Genomic DNA, 21,639 nt, shown 5'->3' with positions numbered 1-21,639 from the left:
TTTAAGCCAAGACCTTTCCTGATGTTACTCCTTTTTCAGGCTGGGTTGCTGGAGCAGAAGAGATTCCCTTTTCTATGCTCATCTTCCTTAGACATAATATCCAACCCCTGCAACTTCAGTGCTGATAGATCTTGGAAGCAGAAAGCTCCCTGCCTATTCTGATACTCCAGACTTGCTTCCAGAGTAAAAGTGCTGCAGACAACCCCCCCTTTGAAGGGCAGTGGCCCTTTCCAAGGCAAACTAGGGATCAGGCATGAGGGAGGACCATCCATAGGCATGCTCCTTAGAGGCTCCTTGCCAAGAGCATCCAAACAGGGCAGGCTTTTAGAAGGAACAGATGGCAGAGGGTTTTCCTGTCTCCTCCAGTTTTGCCTTCAGAGGACTCAGAAAAGCTGGCAACACAGGAGGAATCAGAAGGAAGCATAAGCACTCTGCCTGTGCCATGTCTTGCTCACCATCTCAGCTGTCCTACCTCGAGCCTTCCTCTGCCTGAGGCTACAGAGAGGAGCTAGGAAGAAGCAAAATTCCTGTCTTTGCTTGGCATTCTAATATGGCAATATTTTGGAAAAAAAAAAGAAATAATTTTCATTTCACTGCAAACTTTATACTTGAACTTGAGAGATTTGAGCTTTTATTCAGCTTTTGAGGTCACCTCTCAAAGCAAAGTCAAGCAACCACATGAGCATGAAGGAAAAAGTTACTAAAGGCTCAGAATATTTCAAAGATGAAGTGGGTTGTAAATCAGAAGACAAATGAAATCAGAAACCTTAAATTTATTAAAGCCAAAGAACAGGCACATGGAGGATCAGAGCAACAACCCAGAGCTGGACACACATTGTTGCTAGTTCTGAGTATCTGAAAATTGTGAAGTGTGACTGCAGTATTGAAGAACAAATTCTCAAAACTATGAGATGGTACAGCACAACACTTGAGGGCTATTCCCTTGCCCTATCTTTTAGCTAATATTCTTACTTTTTAAAAATATATTCTACTACAACCATTCTATGATCAGTTTGCAAATAGAAAAATAAACTCTCAGAAAAATGGAGGAAATCACATGGTCAGTACCACAGGACTGGCAACAACTGATTTCTGATGCGATAGGCCTTCAGGGATTCTATATATATCTGCTCTTAAAACTAGGCTGCTGCAGCAGGCTCGAGAAATGCATTACTGGGAAACAACAGGCTAGGGAGACAGTTCTGGAATGAGTACATTTCCATGCTGCTTAGCTAAAAATCTCTGAAGAGAAGAAAGGCCCTTTGCTTCTTTAGATGTTCAAAGGAAAAATGCAGGAACTACTGCGGGTTGGACTTTGTCACTGTGGTGCATGAATACTCTGTGTAATGCCCAAGGATGCTGTCCCTGCTTCAGGCAGAATTTGCCTTCAGAATATTTTTTTCCATAATCTTGAGCATATTTCAAATGAGACAGTGATGATTCTTGGTTACAGTAGTTTACTGTAGGAATTTAAGTGTGATATAAAAGTCTTTAAATTTTAAGTCCATATAAAAATAGTAAAAAATTTGATGGCAAAATTAGCTTAACTCTGAAGTGATTAATTTAGACTGACAGTGCAAACACGAGCTATGCTTAAGCATAAGAATCAGCATAGACAGTATCGGGAATAGTCACTGAAAACCTGTCTTTAGACAATTTAGTATGTGTTTGGCAGAATCTCACACAACAGTTGCAAGAGGATGAAAAACACTGCAGTATTGAGAGTATTTCACCATTCTATTAAAGCAAGGGTAAAACCCTGCAATTCCTTCCCTCTAATAATAAAAAAATGCAAACAGGTCCAGGTTTAAGTCTCTTTAGACAGACCTGCTGGTACTGCTGCACCTATGTCTGTCTGAGCACTTAGGTTTGTCTAGAAAGACAAGAAGGAATCTGTTAAGCTCACAGTCAATAAACTCCCTTTCCAAATTCTCTAGACAGAATATTAAATTACCCATGCTCTGATTTATGTTATTAATACAAAAGATGAGGAATGGATACTGACTTAGTCCCTCTGATATCTGACTTCCTTTCAGAAGGCTGATTAAACTACCAAGTTATGACAAGAAAGGAAAGGACCCAAGCTGACTTACCTCCACTTTCAGGAGTGCGCAGCCTTTCAGGAACTCTTGAATGTTACTGATGCAATCTGCTTCATTTTTAGGTTCCAGGCAATACTAAAGAAAGAAAACCCACTGAGCTCATTGCATTACCTCTCGTGTCGCCTGTGTGGAGAAGGCCTGCGTGAATATTGACATGTGCGTTTTATACTGAATTAGGGAAGCTTCTTCAGGGGGCGGGAGGGGGTGGCAGGCAAGCTGTCGAAGCAGGAAGAAAGCCACTGGAGGAAGTGATGAATACATCGAAATGGTCGGCATCTTGTTTTGAATCTCAACATATGACAGTGTCCTAAGTGACAGTGGGAAATTGGTGACCTTTACCAACACACACTGCCCCAAACCACCACATGTGAGCAAAAGATAAGGAGCTGGCAAACGTGATTTTTGCATAATAATAATGGCTCCTGCTTTATAGAGTGAAGAACCTGTTGTAGTGATGCTTTTTTTAATTAAACAGCTTCTCTTCTGTGTTGCCAGTTCCTATCTGTTATTGGGCTCCTTCCCTTTTTTCTCCTGCAGTTTCTTATCATGCTTTTGTACTGTGAATATACACCTCGTGAAACTGTTAACAGGAGGCACTCACATGGATTCAGCACCAGTGGATTTGCTGGCCTTGGGACAGATCAAACGGCACAGATGCAAGAGTTATTGTTTATTCCTGCCCTAAGCTTATTCTCCAGTGTATTTCCTGACTAACAAAGCATTTTGCAGCAAGAGTTCTGAAAGAGTGAATATATTTACAGTCATAATTAATGATATTTACGTAAATACAGACAAACTGCATATCCTTCTATTCAAAGCCAAGACGTTCTGATCTCTGGTAGGCCCAGTATTTCCTGCCACCAAACGAACACGTGTAACTCAGTCAACTGCAACCTTGTGGGGTTTTTTCCTGGATGTAGGCAAAATCAAACAACCAAAGGCTACAATTGTACTTTGCTGTCAGTTAGAAACTTAAATGTATAACATTTATCCCTCTGAAGCTCCTTGCTCTCTTCACTGAAGGAAACCAGACCCAAAATGCCCAGGGCAGAGTCTGTCTCAGGGTAGTGAAGTACATCAGAAAGCGTTACCTTTTCTGCAGATCCCGGAAGAAGCCGATTAATGAGCTTGCAAAGCACGGTTCCATCTTTCAGAGAAGTTTTCAGGAACTCCTCGGGATCATCTACTATTTTTTTAGGGGAATTTAAGACTCCCAGTGAAATAAGCCACGTTACGGTTTGTTCTTCTGGATTCATCGCCCGAGCTGTGCCGCTGGTGCCGTCCTGTGCAGCAGTGCACTGGAACCCACATCCGTGATTGCACCTTCCTGCCTCTGCTGCTGCTTGCACAGCCCAAGTGTGAAACTACTTCTTTTTTTTTTTTTTTTTGCTTGGCATAGAAACTCACCAAATCTTAGGAAGCACATGTGCTTCCTCTAAGGTAAGAAACTCTTTTTAAAATAACCATTTCTTGCACTCTGTTAGTGATGGAGAAAGCAGTTCTTTAACCAGACATTTTCAACATTGTTGAAAGCAGTTTATTATGTGAATACTCATTCCACCAAAAATACCTCACCTAGGGAATTCCTCCATGTGGCAGCTGGCACCTATCACCTGGTAAACTTGGGTCTGAATGGGGGTTATTGCCCAAAGAAACAGATTTATTTAGTGTTAAAACTAAATTCACACTGATGATGGATTGTCACACTAATTTAAAATAAGCATCTTCAGTTTTATGTAGCAAACCTAATTATTAAAACTGCCCTTTATATATAGATTTCTACAGTCTGATCTTTAAATTCTGATCATGCTGTTTACGTGCAAGAAGTTTTTTTTCAACTATTGTGTGCAAGTGCTGACTTAATCCAAAATTTTTTTGCAAGATGACTATCTGTCAAATATCTGTGTAACTTCAGAAAGATCAGAAATTTAACTAATCCAAAGCTATTTCATTTGTCCTGTTACGATGTCCCTTTCCATCAGCTCTTCAGCATCCATTGTAGGCAGTACCGTCAGTTTTCCACCTTGCTCAGGGCAGTATTAACCATCACTCCTAATAGCAATTCAGAATAGTCCAGTCATCTTAACTGTCCTTTCACCAGAACAGATGGAAAATGAAGCAATTCTGTTGACGATGCCAAAGAAGTTGGAACATCATGGATTGAAGCAATCCAACAGAACAAATTTTCCTAGAGACCAGAATTCCTTGGTAACATTCTGAGCCAGTTCTTCATGCTGTTACTTGAATGAACAGTTTTCAAGGATCAGTGATCCCAAACTGTTTAGGTTTGTGATTTAAAGGACAGGGAGAAATGGAGCAGCAGAAGGATAAATTGGACACAGTGAAATGTACATGGACTCGTGTTTCTTTTTCCAGGTGTTATGCCTGGTACTTGGATCTACCTAAGGGCCATTTTAGCAGCCACCAATACATCCAATCTGCCCTTTCAGGGTTAGACACACCTCTGATCTTTTTCAGGACTTGGGGATGAGTTCCAGTTCTCTGTTGTGTGGAAACACTCATTAATACAAGCCTGCAGCCAGCATGAACCGTAAAACTGGCTGTGGCTCAATCCCAAGTCACTGCTCTCTGGTGAGGCACATCTACAACTATCCGTGTGTGCAAAACATTTCAAAATTATGACCCACTGAAACTTGTTGCTTTTTTCCTTTTTCCAAGTTTGATGAGCACTACTGTTTTGAAGTTGGGGTTTTTTTGCAGTGTTTCACAAAGTGGAGACATGCAGTCTCCACTTAAAAATCTGTAGTAGGCAAGACAACTGCTAATGTTCATTTATCAACTGGTGACAAGTATTTGGACATGGAAGATACTACAGTCACCTCATCAGAACACAGCAATTTCTGATGTGAAGAACAAGGGAAATACTTTCAACAGTGGGAGAATTGCACACCTACTTCATTGAAGTCAGGGGCACAAACCTAACACCAAGGTACTTCACCCACTCCCTCCTCTAAAGCAAACCTTGAGTAGACGACCAAGGTTAGTCTCAAGACTATTTCACATCCAGCTGCTGCAGATGTCAATGGTTCAATTAAAACAATTCCCGCATCCTGAACACTTACCAGTAACTTGACTCGGCGATGTGCATATACAGAAAGCCCCAAAGTCTGTGAGTTTGTGATTAGTCGCTCAAAGACCAACCTTACATCTTAGGAAAGACACACCTAAATACACTCCACCTTGTTCCCCCACTCCCCACTGATATTAATCCTGTGGCAAACCCACAGTATGAAGGCAGAACCACAAAGGAAGGAACAGTGTCCGGTGTGGTCTTTGGAAAGGCATCAACTTTGGTTATTTGCTTACAGGGACAAATTGAGTGAATTGTCAATCATCGCTTGCCATCAACTTAGTTACATAATTTGCAGCCTTATTTACACCAGTGATGACTAAATAGCAGTGTTATTTAAAAAGTAAAAATAAAAGGGGGCATGTGTCCTGTAGCCAATTATCAAGCAATTCTTGACACCTCACACACAAGAACAGCACAGCAACATGAGCAAGTTAAGAACACCAGTCACATGATCAAAAACCATTTTGGGTGGTTCTCCTCAGTCACTTGTGTTTATGTAATTTACTTTTTTCCCAGCAGAGAGAAAACAGCCAACACAAAGAACATTGGGGATATTTGTGTGCAGCAGCATCTCCTGACACATTTCAAGTAGTGGCTTTCAATTACGAAGTTTGACTCCGCACACACCCCAGTAATTTAAAGCAGGGGCACATTCTCATTATGCAGCATTTGAGGCAGGCATTTGTTTTCTTAAGATAGCTGCCATGTTGGCATTTATGTAGGATGTTATTCTTCCTTGAAAAAGAGATACAGAGGCCACTTGGTAGCAATAATCCCCCAAGACAGAACACCAGTAATATTTTCCACAATTAAAGTGTCTCTGAGCAAGGCATTTTTTTATTTCACAAAAAAGCCAAACCCCATAATGTTTTAATAGTCAATTTATTAGCCCTAGGAAATACTGCAATTCTACCCATCTGCTATGTACTCACTCCTAGACTCTGCAGCCCATAAAGTTCAAAGTGATATTCTCATCCCAAAACCCAAAGACTTAAATTGTAGACAAGGTATGCATTTTCTTCTTTAGCTACTCATTATGAACTGAATATTGTTTAGATGAAAACACTTTATCACCAAAGTCAGTAGAAATTTATGATCCATGATTGTTAAAGTACTTCAGTCAATCTGAAGAGTTTTCTACATGAAATACCAGTGCCTGAGGATTCCTCACACATACACTGGCATAACAACATGTGTCTAAGATAAAAATGCATCAAAACCTAGGCAGAGTTTCAAAGAAAGCACCTACTTGTAGGGATGCAGTGCTGCCTGGACTACATACAGAACACTAATTATTCTGGGGATTTATCACTAACATTGTCTCAATACATCAACACTTGCCTTCTCTCATCCAGAAGGCCTGGACAGAACTGATAATGTAGGAATATAGTAGAACTTTTAATGGTTTCTTGGTGAAGAAGAATTTTTAACAGTTTAGTCCTCTGTATTTTAGAGGACCAAGACTCACTTCTGAATAACTTCCTCTGTTTTCAGCATAAATGGAAACCACACATGTGAAGGGCAACCCCAGTATTTCTCTGCTGCACAAGGTACTGTTGTGTGTGCTCTGCCCACCCAACGGGCTCTCCCTCTGGGCTCTGGGATGATGCCAGCTATGTCAGACACCAGGCGGCTTCCACTGGACATGTTTTTGTGTATCCAAGAGATCAGTAGTGCTACTTTCAAAGGCAACTCCTGAATGCTAACACAACCCTCTAGAACAAATGGTGGGCAACACCACACTCAAAAGCCAGGCTGTATCAGTGGTGTTTGACATCCTTCCATTCTCCAATGCACATCCACTGCTGCACTGCCACCTTCGTCACCAGGACTATAAAAAAGGAAACACAAGTTAGTATCCTCCTAGAAGCCAAGAGAAAAAAAAAAGCTAAATAATCTTGGAACTGTTTTTCTATACATAAAGAATACATTTGGATTGCATTCAATCTGTCCCAACAGTATGAAAGCACATCAACAGTTAACTACAATAAGCAAAACACTTGTATTAATGCACACTTCTTGTACAACACTCTCTCCAGGGCAAGTTAAGCCTCTGAAAGTTCTGTGTGTATTCCCACTCCAAACCCTGCCCACCACAAAATCCCACCAGCTCTTGATAAACTCAGCATGATACTCATGAGTCCCGTAAAACACTGGTATAAACACTGGCATTAATCTGTACATAATAACGTGCTATAATATAAATTAAATAAAACTTGTGATCAAGGAAAGGTAAACAGCTGGCTGAATTAGTACAACTACATCCTGGTTTCTCATAAGGTTAGGGTTTATTTACTGCTCCCTAAACATGGGGAGCATGTCTGTTAGGAATTTGGAAATAATCTGTAGAGAAGGCTGATACAAGAGTGCTTTTGTCTTTGATACCTGTATCAATCACAACACGGCCAAAATAGAGTTAGCAAATTGAAAAAAAACACTCAATTTTTCCAAAATAGAACAACCTTTTCACTTGTCAGGAGCAATTAAGCTTCACCGTCCCAGCTGACAGAGAGAATTGAGGTGCATACACAAAAGAAGTTGAAAACATTCTGACACAGTCTCATACAGCGATCTGGAAACATCTTTTAGAGTCTCCCAGGATGCCATGCATTAAGGCCAGTATTCCATCTCATTAGAAGATTCGTGATCTGCATCTGCTTCAAACTATGAATTTAAAAACTGACTCCTGGAAGTCATTTGCAGGTTGGAAGGGGAGTGAAGGAGAAATGCTACTTTTAGACATATTTCCCTAATCCATTTTAGTGCCACAGTAGTGCCATCAGTGATTTTTGAATGAAAAATGTTAGCTTTTTCCATCTTTAAAGAGACAGCCATAGTTCAAATGGTGCTCTTTCAGTAGGAATTATAACTTAAGTATTTCAACAGTCACATTTAAGAGGAACACAAAAACAAGGGCAGCATTTATGGGTTGAAATTTTATCAAGTGACAGAAAAATAAAAAGCCAATTGGACAACAAGGTTTTATTTTGGTTAACTCTATCCTTTCTTTGACTCAGAACAGAAAATACTTGGGATGATTCAATCTAGTACCCTAAAACAAAGTGTATTTTTCCTTCATTATCAAAGTAACAGCAGCAGTTTATGAGTGTTTTTAAAACATAACTGGCACATTGTGACCAAGGCACTGCACATTTATGTAGCTGCTGTTGCAAAGACTCTACAAAAACAATAAATTGTAACCCAGCTTAGGCTACAAAAGTCACACAGTGTACAACAGGACCTATCCTTCTCACAAGATGGGAATTCCCTGAAATCATGACCATTTGTCACATAAAACAATACTGTACCAACCACAGCTTTTAATTTTCACCATTTAGAAGTTGGTTCTTAAAAGTAGAATTTGCAAGTAACAGCAAAATAGGTTCTTACATTTACAGACTGATTAAAAACTGACATAAAAAAGTACACAGGCTTCTTAACTAAATACTTCTCTTGGAAAAGGTATTTGTCCTTATGCTTCAATCTGTACACCATTTAATCACATTTTTACACATTAGAAGTAATTTCAATTTTTTAACTAACAGTTATTTAATAGAGAAGCTGCATTTTCTGAGAAACTGTATTAGCACTACAGCCACTACCACTTTCTTTTTCCCTTGTGTTTTCAGGGAAACAAAAGAGAGTCACTCTTCCACATAAAGTCTTTTAATAGGGCAGAATTCAGAGCCATGAAACACAGCTGGTTTACAGCTTTAAACTGTTCTGGAGATGTCTAAAGTCTAATATAATCCAAGGACCTCTTCAGAAATAATTCCTAATCCAAGATTATACTCAGTGTAATTCCTCATCCTGCATGGTTAAGATTCATTAAATGTTTGTAGTAATAATTATTACAATTCAGATTTTTATGGTTCACTCTCAGTAAGAATTCACAGACTAAGTTCTCTCTGCTACATGATTTAAGGTGTGTTTGTCAATAGCTTTGCTCAGCTGGACCCAAACTGGACCCATCTTTGCAGATGAGCAGTCTCTCACTGCCATTCAACTGGTTGGCTTACAAAGCCTATTTAAACCTCCCCTGGTAAAACTCAGACAGAACTCAAAAACATTACTTGGATATGAAGGCCCATTCAAACCCACAAACAGAACCTTCCTTCCAGCTATTACACTGCTGCAATATTTACCTTATGCACTGGTGCAGGCATCACTTATCTCTGCTATCACCACAGATGAACCAGCATTACTTCAGCAGCACCTTCCAGAAGTTATCACCCTGCAACTAAGAGAAGATACAATAAACTGAGTAAAATACATTTTACAGCACAAGTCAACCCATAGTGCTTCCCCCCATTTCAAGAACATGACACAAGCTTAGGTTTGCAGATAACTCTGGTGCAAGTTTTACTACTTCTTTAAGTGGTGGAGGATTCACTGGCTTGGAATGGACTGGAATGTCTTAGAGGTAAGTTGCATGGCTTATGGATTCTCATTCCTTTTCAATGGTGCATTGCCATGTTAAATCCATAAGTTGAGTGACAAAATTTACTGAGGACTAAACAGTAGTAACAAAGGTTTGGGGTTTGTGGTTTGGTTTGTTTTTTAGTTGGAGGTCTTCATGTTTTTTATATTCAACAGCATCTTTTGTAACTTCGTGGCTTTACCAGAGTCAGAACAACTTGCACAGGTTCTGCCACATGCACTGGGTATCCCTGTAATGCAGTGCCAAACCAAACAGAGTCAGGCATCCAACTAAACGTCAAGTTTGCAATGGCTCGCTTCAAACTCCCACTAGTCAGGATGATTGTCAATCTAAACAAATTCCTAACTTCACAAAGCTTTAATTTTACTGAAATACTGTATATGCAGCCTCTTTTAAGCATCTCAACTGAAAGATACTGGGCACAAAATACCCCCTCCCAATCCTGCGTGGCAATATCCTGTCTACAGTGAGCTGCATCTTTAGTTTTGAAATTGGTGCCATAAATGTTTTTATCCAAGAAGAATGTTGAATTTGGAGAATTTCCAATGTATTGGAGATTATTTTCTTTTTTTAAATCTAGACAGCACTTCCATTGCCATGACATGCAGCTTGTCTGACTGTACTAGAGGAATGTAAATTGGTTTAATTTTGACTTAGACTGAAAAACTAGTTTGCTTTGCTTACCATCTTTGCAGTTTCACAGGCATTTGATGCTTTAAATCAGCTGTGGAATGCTGAAAGATTCACTTGTTTTTAGGAAGCCATAAGCCTTTGAGAAGTTGGAGAGAAAGACTTCTTTGCTTATCTTATTTTCTCCTTTGGAATCAAAGATGTTCCTTTAAAAGTGAAACACTACAGAGTTGCAAATTGAAACAAGTATGAGTAAGCATCGTTTTGCAGCTTCTTTGATGGAACTGGTCAATGGTTTGTGGGGTCTGGTTTTGGTTTTTTAAACAGTATTTTGTAGCTGACTTACATGTACATGACTTATTTGGAAGGGAGAACTTTGTAAACTCCCCATGAAACAGGAGGAAGGCAGAAAATAGTATTATCCACTTGCTTGTTTTGGATTAAGTGAATGAAATCCTTTTTCTTTACACAAGGATCTGAAGGCATTTTGAACTGGGAACACTGACTCCAAATTCTAGGTAAAACTGTGCCTTATGTAGAGTCATCCCCACCACCCTCCAAATCACAAGGAATACTTTCAAAATGAGATGCTGAACATGTAGAACAATCCACCTCCATGTCAGATGGTTGCATGCTGTGTGGAAGATCTTAAGAACTGCTTGTTCCATTCATGACGAAAATCAGATGGGAAGTGTGGCATTTCAGGGAAACTTTACTTTGAAAATTACAACACTAGTACACAGCTCAAGTTTATACATTTAACATCTGCTTTCTGAAAGAAATGTTAACAATTTTGAAATGAAATTAAACATTTTTTGAACTTTTCCTCACAAAAGCATAAAGTCATGGAGGGGAAAACTTAACAGGCAACAATAAAAAAAGGTTAAAAACAACTTTTTCTTTTAGTAGTCCTCTGGTAGTAAAGATAGAACAACTTCCACATTTGAGAAGTAATCTGTCTTGGTCCAAAAGTTTAAGAGTGTTTTTAGTATCTGCTTCTGCCTCCACCTCTATCGGATCTGCTTCCACCACGGCCACCACCTCTGGGTGCTCCGCGGCTTGAACTACTGTAAGAATCCCGAGGAGGTGGATAGCCCCTTTCCATGGATGGGGGAAGGCCCCTGTCTTGTCTTCCCACACGATCACGGCCACTTGAGTAGACATCACTTCTGCTGCTTGAGTAACTTTCTCGGCTTCCATATCCATCTCGAGTGCTGCCGTAATCATCATACCGGCTGCTTCCACCATATGATGGCGGGGGCCCTCGTGCAGGTGGAGCACTACGTGAGTTACCTGCAGGGTCAATGGTCAGGTAATACGGCAACACCATAAGTTATAGAGAACAATTTCAATCTGAATTTACAGAATTGCTGCATTTAAATGTTTACCGCTACTCTTTTGTATGCATTGAGATGTTCTTAATAGAATCTGCCACATTAATGGTATTTAAAGTGGGGACTGCATATCAGGCAGTGAGTGGATTTAAAAACTCTGAAGGAATGAAGACGGTGTTTGGTTATTCAGGTAGGCTCTTTACTGGGTATTCCAGAACAGCTCGTTATTTTAGAGAAGAAACTCAGCCACATTTTCCAGAGACAGTTGCAATTCTGAACTGTAGACTTTGCTTCTTTAGCTTATAGCTTATTTAACAAGATGATCAAATGATAACCAACAACAGTACTTTCACTGTAGGGGAAAAAAAGTGTGCCACTTCCCTCTAAAACACAAGCAACCTAGTAGAAGTCAAATCTTATGTCACCTGTAAAATTACATGATACTCAAAACGGATTCTTACCATAACTGTCATATGAATCTCTGTAGGAGCCTCCACTTGGATGATCTGAGTAGTCTCTGTCACGTCCTCCACCGTATCCATCACGGTCGCTATAGGAGGAAAGACTGCTAAGACTTAGTACAAATCAGTGACATCACAGGAGGAACAAGGTGAGAGGGAGAAAAATCCAACAGTAGGTACCTATATCCCCTGGAGGGGTATTCGTCACGAGAACTGGAATGACCGTAGTCACGATACGCGTAGTCTCGTGGAGGTGGCGCGTAGTCCCGCGTGTCCCTGGAACTGGGGTAATCTCTGCTGGAATAACTATGAAGAGCAAGAACTGCCATGTTAGCCATGTCACACTGCAGAGATCAGGAACCGAGATTCTTCTCTGAACAACAAACACCCCACCAAAATAAGACAGTAAAAAAAGAATTTACCCATCCTTAGTGCTATAGCCATCATCTCTTGGAGACATGTAGACATCTCTCCGTGACGGCATTGGTTCTCTGCGGGGAGGACCACCGTAACCATCTCTACCACGTGATACAGGAGCTGAAGTGAAACAGTCAAAATCTTTCAACTTAATTAGCATTTAGCCATAAAGACGACTCCAGTAGATTGCTTATTAAAGCAATTTAAAAGTATCTCTGTAACCTACAACACTTTACATTTCTGCTTATACAGTCTGAAAAGCAGCACAAGAAGGAACATACTCAAATCAGATCAAGTTGTTTCCTACAGCTGCAAAATTATACTGGTATGAAAGGAATTAATAATTAGAAAAATTTATCTTACAGCAGATTCAAGTTAGAATCAATGACTTGCATCAGCTTGAGCAACTAATGAAGTTGTAAAATCCTTACCTCTTCCTCCCATGCTACTGCTGCGCACTGGTCCAGAAGGTGCAGACCTTTTAGGTGGAGGGCCCCCGCTCCGTGGGGGAGGACCTCTCTTCATGGGAAGGGGCCCTCGAGAAGACCCTGGAAGAATAAGCCATGAACCAACTTTTTATTTCTGTGATACTCACCTGAACGACCCTAAACCCTGAACTACAGTAACCCAAGTGCCATTATTACCACTATGTGATCAACAAGTAAACCTCTAAAATTAGATCTCAAAGCCTTGTCCTTCTAGCCACTACTAAATGCTGCTGGCAGAACTGCGAGCCCAGCTTTCCACAGCCTAAATTCCTGTCAAGAACTGTCTTTTAGAACTTATCCAAAAGCCACAGGGTGTGACAGAAGGGAGAAAAGACAGCTGATATCTGTAATCAGTTACAGCTTAAATGCTCAACAAGTTACTGTGCTCAGAAGACAAGAGCCACCTGGGAAGATGTACTAGAGAAGAGCCAACAGAGGGAACAGAGGCACTACTGAGTCTGTAGAACCTACTACACAGACTCTTCAAGAGCTAAGTTTCATTATTTCCAAGTTTTTTTCTGCATTACAGCTTTTATTGTTGTACCTCAGGTGCTGCTTGCTTGTTCTTTTAAGCGAGTTTTGTTTTGATACTGAAAACTTTGAATAAATGTTATCTTAAGAAATATCCAGTATCAAGCAATGTACTATTGTCCCACTCCAGAAAGCTTTAACTTAACACACTATTTTATAACACACAAGGCTTAGCTGCCCTAACTCCCACTATGATCTAGAAGGATCAGCCCCAGCATTTTTAAAGTTTAGTCCTCTTGCTAGTAAGACTGAAAGGTCTTTCCCTAGTGGAAGAGAATCACTTTTTCAACTTGAATACCAGAAAGCTTCCTTTCTCACGTTCAGGCAGGAGTTTTGCATTTCTTTCATAGGTAAAAGTCAAGTGGAGTGTTAGTTGTAGAAAGGAATCTTCATATTTGAAAGACTTTTCTTAAGGTGTACTTGCCTAATCAAAAATTTGACTACACTGCCGAGATCGTATTTCATCATTTTAACAAAGAACAAGGAGTGCACTATTCGGCTGTTTTGACTTTTTTTTTCCAGTAGGATTATTGTCATCTTCCAATGGGATTGTCTTGTATGTTGTCCAAGTATATAATGAGAGAGGTCAATACATACCCAAGTGACTCCCTCTTGAAGGTGGTCCTCTTGCGCCACTGCCGCCTCTTGCGCCTCTGAGGCCCCTGGGAGGACCTCGGCTTCGGGGAGGGGGTGGCGGCCCACGCCTACCACCACTCTCAAAGGATGGCTTGGTTGCTTGTTCCACTTTAATTGCTTTCCCATCTAATGACTAAAGAAGAAGCTGCTTTACTTACTGCTCAGTCATGTTTGTATTTCTTAAATCAAGCCCCTCTTGCTTCACTAGTACAGGGCTTCCATTTTATAAGTTAGAGCAACTCTAGAATTGATTTCAGTCTTCAGTATTAGTACTCAGCAGCATGTTGGGCCTAATTTCAATTTTTACAGTACTTCATTCTTGTGGTATTGATGAAAAAAAAATACAGAGCAGCATCAGAAACGACTTTGAGTGAAAACACAAGTGTCCAATGATTACGGCAGCCCCACGTCATTTATTCTGTAAATGAAACATGAAATAGGATCTACAATTTACTTTCAATTGCCACGTACTTTTGTACCAAACTAGGACTGCACCAGGAGTTACAGGATTAAGCTGAAGGTTTAGCTTCAGTTGGGATTTCTGGCAATGGGGAGGCCGTTTAGTACATTGTCTTGATGTCCTGATAAAACGGCGATCACTGACGCATTTAGAAGTAATTTCATCATCTACACAGCAGACTGAGAATGACAATTCACCCCTTTTTTCTAGTGTTTCAAGCTGGGTTTGCAACAAGGTGACCGTTACAATTTACTCTATTACTTGCTTTTCCAGAGTGGAGGTGCTTTGTGGCTGGGCTATTTTTGTTTCTGTGTTCTGTTGTGTAGTTGGGGTTTTTTGTATGACAGAAGTGGAAGGTTTTTCTGGTACACAGACATGCAATAACAGGAGCTCTGCAGACTATTACACCTCAAACATGAGCAGGTGGTAACACATGTTGAGTAACTCAACCTAATTAATCAAATTTCTGTATGATCTTTCAGGCACCACATGTTTGGCAATTATAGCATAAGCAAATTGCAAGGCTCTGCTGAAATTAGGTTACTGCACACCTATGCTGGCAAACACAGTTTCCTTTTTTTTAGCAACTGAGTATTTAACTCTGCCTTGAAAACCAATTAATTATCAGGCAGGAAGTGTTGTTTATTGCACTTCTTTGCTGCAGTAAGTGAAGACAAACATGAGTGCTGGTAATGTCTTAATCTGAACCGATTTTTTTTATTGAAATACCAAATCTTTTTTGTTCTCCATCATAATCTGGCCCTCTCTGAAACCATTCATTTTAGTAGCTCGTGTATTTTGCCACCACATGAAGTCGTAGCTACTGTTTGAAAAACCTGCGTATACACACACAGGTCCAACTTGATCCATTGTGAAGGAAAAAAAAAGATATACTAGCAAAATCATACTGGTCTTGGCTTTGACAATAAAAATATTTTACTTACAGCAGGTTCCTCAAAAAGCCTTTTGGCATGACAGGCTGAAACATTCCAGCAGCATCAGTACCTCTGATCACTGGAACTTCTCAGTTTGTATCATATTGTTTTGCCATCATAATTCATACTGAAAGATGTCTTGTTCTCAAAAGGGGAACAGTGGACTTGAAGCTTTAATCTTTACCACCATGTCCACTGCTGTCCTCAACCTCATGGCATATTCATGACAGCTTGTTTTTTAAGTTTAGGAAGCAAACACCATCCCCTTCTGCTAGCATGGGTTCTGAAAACCTGCATGCTTAGGTTCAGGTTATTTAATTTCTTTTATGTAGGAGGTAGTTTTCCTTATTTCTCCTCCTATTTCTTTCTGCCTTGCCCTTATCCATCTTGCTTAGGCAAAACACAGGTTTCTTTGCAGACTGCATTACACAACAAGTCTTAAAAAGCTATGCCTTCATTCCAGAAAGACATTTCATTAGGTCCAAAAATAATTTTGTTAACCAGGTTGTCAGTTTGTCCTATTTTATTTAAAGCAGAGGGGACAATATTTTCCAGATTCTTTGCTCAAAGAAAGGTCTTATCTCACCAAACAGATAAAACTCAGAGTCCAGCTCAAAGAATTTTTTCAATGAGCTCAAAGCACCAGCTGTCAACATGAATACTCATTAGTTGCTGTTTATAGCCTTGACTCAGAGTGTTATAGTAGCATTTTTGGTATGAGCACCAGAAAGTGGAGTCACCTTGGTGCTAAAATGCATGAAAAATAATTTAAGATACAAGTCATTTACAGACAGTAATATTGGCAATAAGTGTCTCCTGTATGTGGCATGAACAATCTGTACAGCTTTGTGAGTCTGAGAACCTTAATCAAACACAACTAGAGAACTGTCCTGCAAACTGTTTCACATTCCAATAGAAACGAGGAGTGAAATTTGTTAAGTTTTGGGAGTGGGGCAGAAATCAAATAATCTCCAGAAATTTGCATGAAACTGGACCTAACACCACACAGGGCTTTCCTCTGCAATGGATCATTTTGCTGTTGATGCTGCAGTGATTCCACCACTTTTCCATGCTCCATGATGGCACAGAGGGGGTTTCCTTTCACCATATATATTCATGAAATGAATTTAAGGCCAGGCTTCTACAGAATTGTATCACTTCTTCTCCAAAGGAACAGGAGACACTTTCCGTCAGTTCGACAAAGCCAACCTTCTGCAGTGCTCAGTACAGTTTATGCTGTTTGCATCTCAGCAGTTGCTTCCATCCTCTTAAAACAGACCAGCTGGCTTGGCAGGTCTACACTGGAATTAATTCTTTGGCTTGTCCTGGATCTTTCCCCTAAGGTCATATCCTCTCTTTAATTATCCATTTCATCCTAAGGATTTAAAAACAGAAGATCACAACAACAGCCTTCCGAACTGAATGACCACCAGACTTGGAAACATCCACACCTGTGTTCAAGTGAGCAGGTGCATTTCGTGACATCTGGATGCGACTTCACTGCCATGAATTCATGTTCTTCTGAAAGAAAGCTGATAATCTGCTATGATAAAGCACTGCACGTTTCTTCTGTGCTGCTCAGACATGATAAAACATTGATCCAATTCTGTAGACAAGGTAACTTGAAGTAAAAAATCTCCATCACACCTCTACAAAAATTCTGCTGATCTCTTTCTGCAGGACTGAAATGAATCTTCAAAACAAGCTTTGAGATGACTGTGCTTGTCCTAATTTAGAATGAAACACAACCTTCTGTCTTCCCCCAGCCCTGATAAGGTGCTAAACGCTGGATACACAACTTTCATGAACACTTGCAAAGTAAAAAAAAAAAAAAAAAAAATTAAAAAAATCAATGCCAATTCACTCTTGCAGAATGTATTGGAGTCAGTCTCTTCTACTGCCTGAAACTTCAAATTCCTTTGGGATGACAGAATGAGGAACACACAGGCAACACAGAACTTTTCCACCTGGCTAGAGAGGTCACCCAGCTCCTTACAGGCTGCTTAAACTGCAGTTCACACAGTGCTTCTGCTGCTGCTTCCAAAGTTCCTGGAAGTCTCAAGAATGCTTCAATCCATCCTTTCCAAATGGGCAGAGAAACTTCAGGCTATTATTTATGACAATTATCTCTTCCTACAGCAGGTCTCATACACTGTTCCTCCTCAAACCTTCACTGTAGTGTCTTTCTAGAGTACAAGCAGTGCATGTTGTCCAGAAGGCTTTCTGAAGATGAGGATGAGATACCACCTCCTGAACATCTTTCATATCCATGGTCAAAGCAAGCTGGACCAGTGGACATTCTAGGCCAAATGCCAACTGAGGATGTTGTTTTCATACTGTTACAGCTGTTCAAATTTCAAAGCAGATGAAACTACTTCTAGATCTAATGTTGAAAACAAAACCATGGGAAGGATGATCCACAAGGCAGTCAGTCCTTTGTAGCATTTCTTGACAGTGCTGCAGATGGCGCAATCCAGAACGAGCAGACGTTACCTCAGCCACAAACATTGTCTCATTTTGCTACTTTATTAAGCCTTACTTTCCCAAATGTTGCCAACGTGACCAAACACAGAGCACAACATTCAAGATGTAGAACAGTTGGTAATTCTTTTCAGAGATTTTCATTTGCACTCCACAAGCACTTAGGACTAGTGACTGAATTCCTTTCAGTCTGACAATTACCTATTGGTGCTTGAAGTTATCCCATGTGAGGGTTCAGAGTAACGACTATTTCAGAGGAAATTAAGTGTTTGAGCACAGCAGTAAACAGTCTTCAGAACTAGGCAAACTACACAGCAGAGAAATAAATTCAATAAAAGGAGCACCTTTAGAGATACTGGTATAGAAATAACATAATCTGAATTTGTCACTCTCTGCCTTGACAGAAACTAACTTGTTTAAAAAGGAAGCAAGTCTTCACAGAAAGTAACACTAATTGTCCTGAGGTTGTCCTAAAGCATCCAGAAACATCAGCACACGAATCAGAAAGCCTGCTGTAACACAAATCAAAGCAGTTTTTCTATTTGTGTTAACCATGAACACTACAGCTCATTTTCTTATTCCCAAAGTTGCTTTACTTACTGACTGCAGTAACTGACATTTCTTTCACTCCATGTCTTGTGCTAACCAGATAAACAGGTATCAAACCCCCAAGAGTCCATCAACCACAATCAGTCAAGGTTCCTTCACCTTACAGGAACAGCATCTCAAGAGATCTTAGAGGGCCAATGCAGTGACCTCACCAGAACCGTTCAGAGTGTGCATGAACACCAGAGCCTGAAGCTCCAATGAACTAAGAAGGCCTTCACTGCCTCAAGAGGCGGCACCGCCAGGAAGATGAGCAGCTGGTGACCATTAAGCTGCCAGCTCAGATCTGCCTTTTCAAACATGCCACAACAGAGACACAGCAGCCTGCAATTCTTTGACAAACTATCTTGGTATTGATCTCAGAACTTTTGCTCCAAATTCTTGTATTTATACAAACATTACACACACATTACACTTTTACTTCCTTTTAAAGACATACCATTGCATTATATGGTGTAAACAAACAAATGCAGTTGCTGGCGAACTGCAAAGCTGTTCCCCACCAACTGGAAAGACACCCCTCACACGTGCTCAGCAGACTGAGGATGCAACTCACAAACGCAGGTTGTTATCCACAGAATGCCAGAGAGCTCATCAATGCTCTTCTAGCACATGAGGGAAGTCACATTCAACCCATGTTAAGGGAACCATTAACAGTTTTCAAGTAAGTCGCTTCCCTGAAGAGTATTCAACACAGTACATTCAAGTATGATTAAAAAAAAGAAAAAACCCAAACGAAACACTAAAGGCATGCAAGAATGAAGAGCTGACTACTAAAAAGCCCTCCATCACCCACTAAAAACAATAAAGAGTGCAACTGACAGCCAGACTTCACTTTCTACTGTCAAATCCATGATCAGGAGAAAGATTCCAGCTTCATGGAGACCATTTACCAAATTTAAAGTCTCCAGTATCTTCTAATCCACTGTCTTTCCAACTTATATTACAACTTAATTTATCCCAAAGACTAATTCTGCTGGTCAACAACAACATAACTGGTGTTAATTCCTACCTTTCCATTCATGTCTCTGGCAGCATCTTTTGCATCTGCTGGGCTCTCAAACGTGACAAACGCAAACCCTCTGGACTTGTTGGTTTCCCGATCTTTCATCAAGAGCACTGCAGGAACAAAGTCACGTTACCCTTTCCTGTAATTAGGCAGGAACACTTCACCTCTATTTACCCTTCTAAGCTCAGAACTTCTTAGAGGACATGTAAGCGCCATCATTTCAGACGATCAACGCCAAAAAAAGTCATCACAGCTGTGTTGTTTGTTTTTATAATTATCTTTAAAAATAATTTTCTCTTTACCTTCCACGATGCGTCCATATTTGCCAAATACAGCCTCGAGGGCTTTCTCATTGGTCTCTGTGTTCAGGCCCCCAATGAACAGCTTCCCAGGGCGATCTGCTTCAACCATTTTGATGCAGTAAATGACCTACAAAAAGAACAAGGTTCTTATTAACAAAATCAAACTGCAACAGACACTTACAGGCCACTTCATGGAATATTTTTCCCACAAATGTAAAAGCAAATTTTCTTGAAGAAGATGATAATTAAGAGATATAAGGGATAAATTATATTAAAAAATTACAGTTCTTGTGTAATGGAAGCAACCAGAAGTAGTATTGCCTTCAGTTATTTCTTCACATTATATAGTGTTTAAAAAATATTTAATTTTTTAAAAAGTGGAACAATACACTGTTAATATCAATAATATTGGTCAATGTGAAAACTCTGAGGTGCTGTTCTTTCTGCCCTCGATGGAAAGAAATCCTAGCACTCCTTTTCTTTAAATCTCGTCATGGATGTTTCAAGAAATTTACTTAATATGTTTTAGTAATATAAAATCATTAACTTTTAAAAGCATCTTGGCCCAGTATTTCCAAATTATGCTCATTCCTTGTATTATTTCAGGTACACCGAGCGTATGCCAAAGCTCCTGGCCCACACAACGTGAGCCTGAACAGACACCAGACCATCACTGCAGTTCCACACAGCAGTGCCAGGCCTAAAGCAAGGCGGGGGCAGGAGAGCTTAAAAAGAAAAAATGCCGAGCTGAAACAAAGCCTGGCTGCCTGGCAGGGCGCCCGTGGGCCCGCGCTGCCCGCGTGTGTGCGGGCTGTGGCGGGAAGGGCCGGCACAGACACACAGAGCACACACACAGCGCACACACGAGTGGGGACAAAGCGCTGCGGGCGGCGGGGCCGGGCCGGGCCGTGCGGGGCTCACGTGCGGACACGGCCCGGGGGGCGCCGGACCCCGGGCGGGCTCGGGCCCCGCCACAAAATGGCGGCGGGCGCCGGCAGCGCTCCGGTCCCTCCCCGCGCCCGCGGCCGGCCCTGCGCTCACCTCACCCCCCGCGCCGCCGAGCCCCGGCCCGAGCCGCCCGCCCGGCGCGCCCGCCGCCCGCGCTCCCGCTCTCAGCGATGCGGAGGGACCCCCCGCACCTAAAATGGCGGCGGCCGCGCCTGACGCCGCCGGGACGCCCCTCGCCCGCCGCCCCGCGCGGACCCGCACCCTCCCTACGCGGGGCCGACAGACAGGCCCGGCCGCGCCGCCGCCCCGCAGCGATGGGCGCACCACGCGGCTCCCTCCCTCCCGCCCTCCCTCCACGCGGGCCGGGCCCGGCCCTGCCCCGCATCGCCCAGCGGTGCCGCCGCAGGGCCCGCGGGCCGCACTCACCTCCGCCCGCGCCGAGCCGCAACTGCGCAATGGGGGCGAACAAAGGCGCTGCCCCGCTTTATAGCGTGACGTCACCCGCCCGCCCGAGTCCCGGATGCGGCGGCGCCCGGCCCGGCAGGGGGCGGGAGAGGCCCGGTCGGGACGGGGACGGGGACGGGGACGGGGACGGGGACGGGGACGGGGACGGGGACGGGGACGGGGACGGGGCGGGATGGGCATGGGACGGGACGGGATGGAATGGAATGGGAAGGGACGGGACGGAATGGGATGGGATGGGATGGGATGGGATGGGAGCAGTTCATGCACAGGAACAGCTCCGCCGGGGGCGTGGAGCCAGA

At 41.8% G+C, this 21,639-nt stretch overlaps 2 protein-coding genes and 1 non-coding gene across 7 annotated transcripts in view; all 3 read right to left on the bottom strand.

The window, feature by feature from the left end:
* Positions 1–3,426, bottom strand: part of ARHGEF6 (Rac/Cdc42 guanine nucleotide exchange factor 6) — a 40,570-nt gene extending 37,144 nt beyond the window's left edge. For both annotated transcript variants that reach the window (XM_071569038.1, XM_071569039.1), the window contains exons 1-2: positions 3,194–3,426; positions 2,094–2,177 (exon numbers count right to left, since the gene is read on the bottom strand). In XM_071569038.1, the coding sequence (XP_071425139.1) occupies positions 2,094–2,177; positions 3,194–3,358 (249 nt within the window). In that variant the 5' untranslated portion in view covers positions 3,359–3,426. The remainder of the gene's footprint in view (positions 1–2,093; positions 2,178–3,193) is intronic.
* A 2,633-nt stretch (positions 3,427–6,059) lies between these two features.
* RBMX (RNA binding motif protein X-linked) lies at positions 6,060–21,365 on the bottom strand. Of its 4 annotated transcripts, none has more exons than XM_071569056.1 (11): positions 21,302–21,365; positions 19,928–20,054; positions 19,629–19,735; positions 14,096–14,267; positions 12,911–13,027; positions 12,485–12,620; positions 12,243–12,368; positions 12,063–12,166; positions 10,322–11,560; positions 9,342–9,436; positions 6,060–7,027 (listed from the first exon to the last, which is right to left on the bottom strand). In XM_071569056.1, the coding sequence occupies exons 2-9, from the start codon at positions 20,034–20,036 to the stop codon at positions 11,253–11,255; spliced, it is 1,179 nt and encodes a 392-aa protein (XP_071425157.1). In that variant the 5' UTR covers positions 20,037–20,054; positions 21,302–21,365; the 3' UTR covers positions 6,060–7,027; positions 9,342–9,436; positions 10,322–11,252. The 4 variants fall into 4 exon arrangements, with proteins under 4 accessions (XP_071425157.1, XP_071425158.1, XP_071425159.1 ...); XM_071569057.1 differs by having other exon boundaries at positions 12,063–12,151; XM_071569058.1 differs by having other exon boundaries at positions 12,485–12,599.
* Positions 19,806–19,879, bottom strand: LOC139678736 (small nucleolar RNA SNORD61). Its single transcript, XR_011699082.1, has one exon. It is a non-coding gene; the product is annotated as a small nucleolar RNA SNORD61 (small nucleolar RNA).
* Positions 21,366–21,639: the final 274 nt, after the last annotated feature.

This window comes from Pithys albifrons, chromosome 14 (assembly GCF_047495875.1).
Source record: "Pithys albifrons albifrons isolate INPA30051 chromosome 14, PitAlb_v1, whole genome shotgun sequence".
NCBI lineage: Eukaryota > Metazoa > Chordata > Aves > Passeriformes > Thamnophilidae > Pithys > Pithys albifrons.
This window is presented reverse-complemented; position numbering and strand designations above follow the sequence as displayed.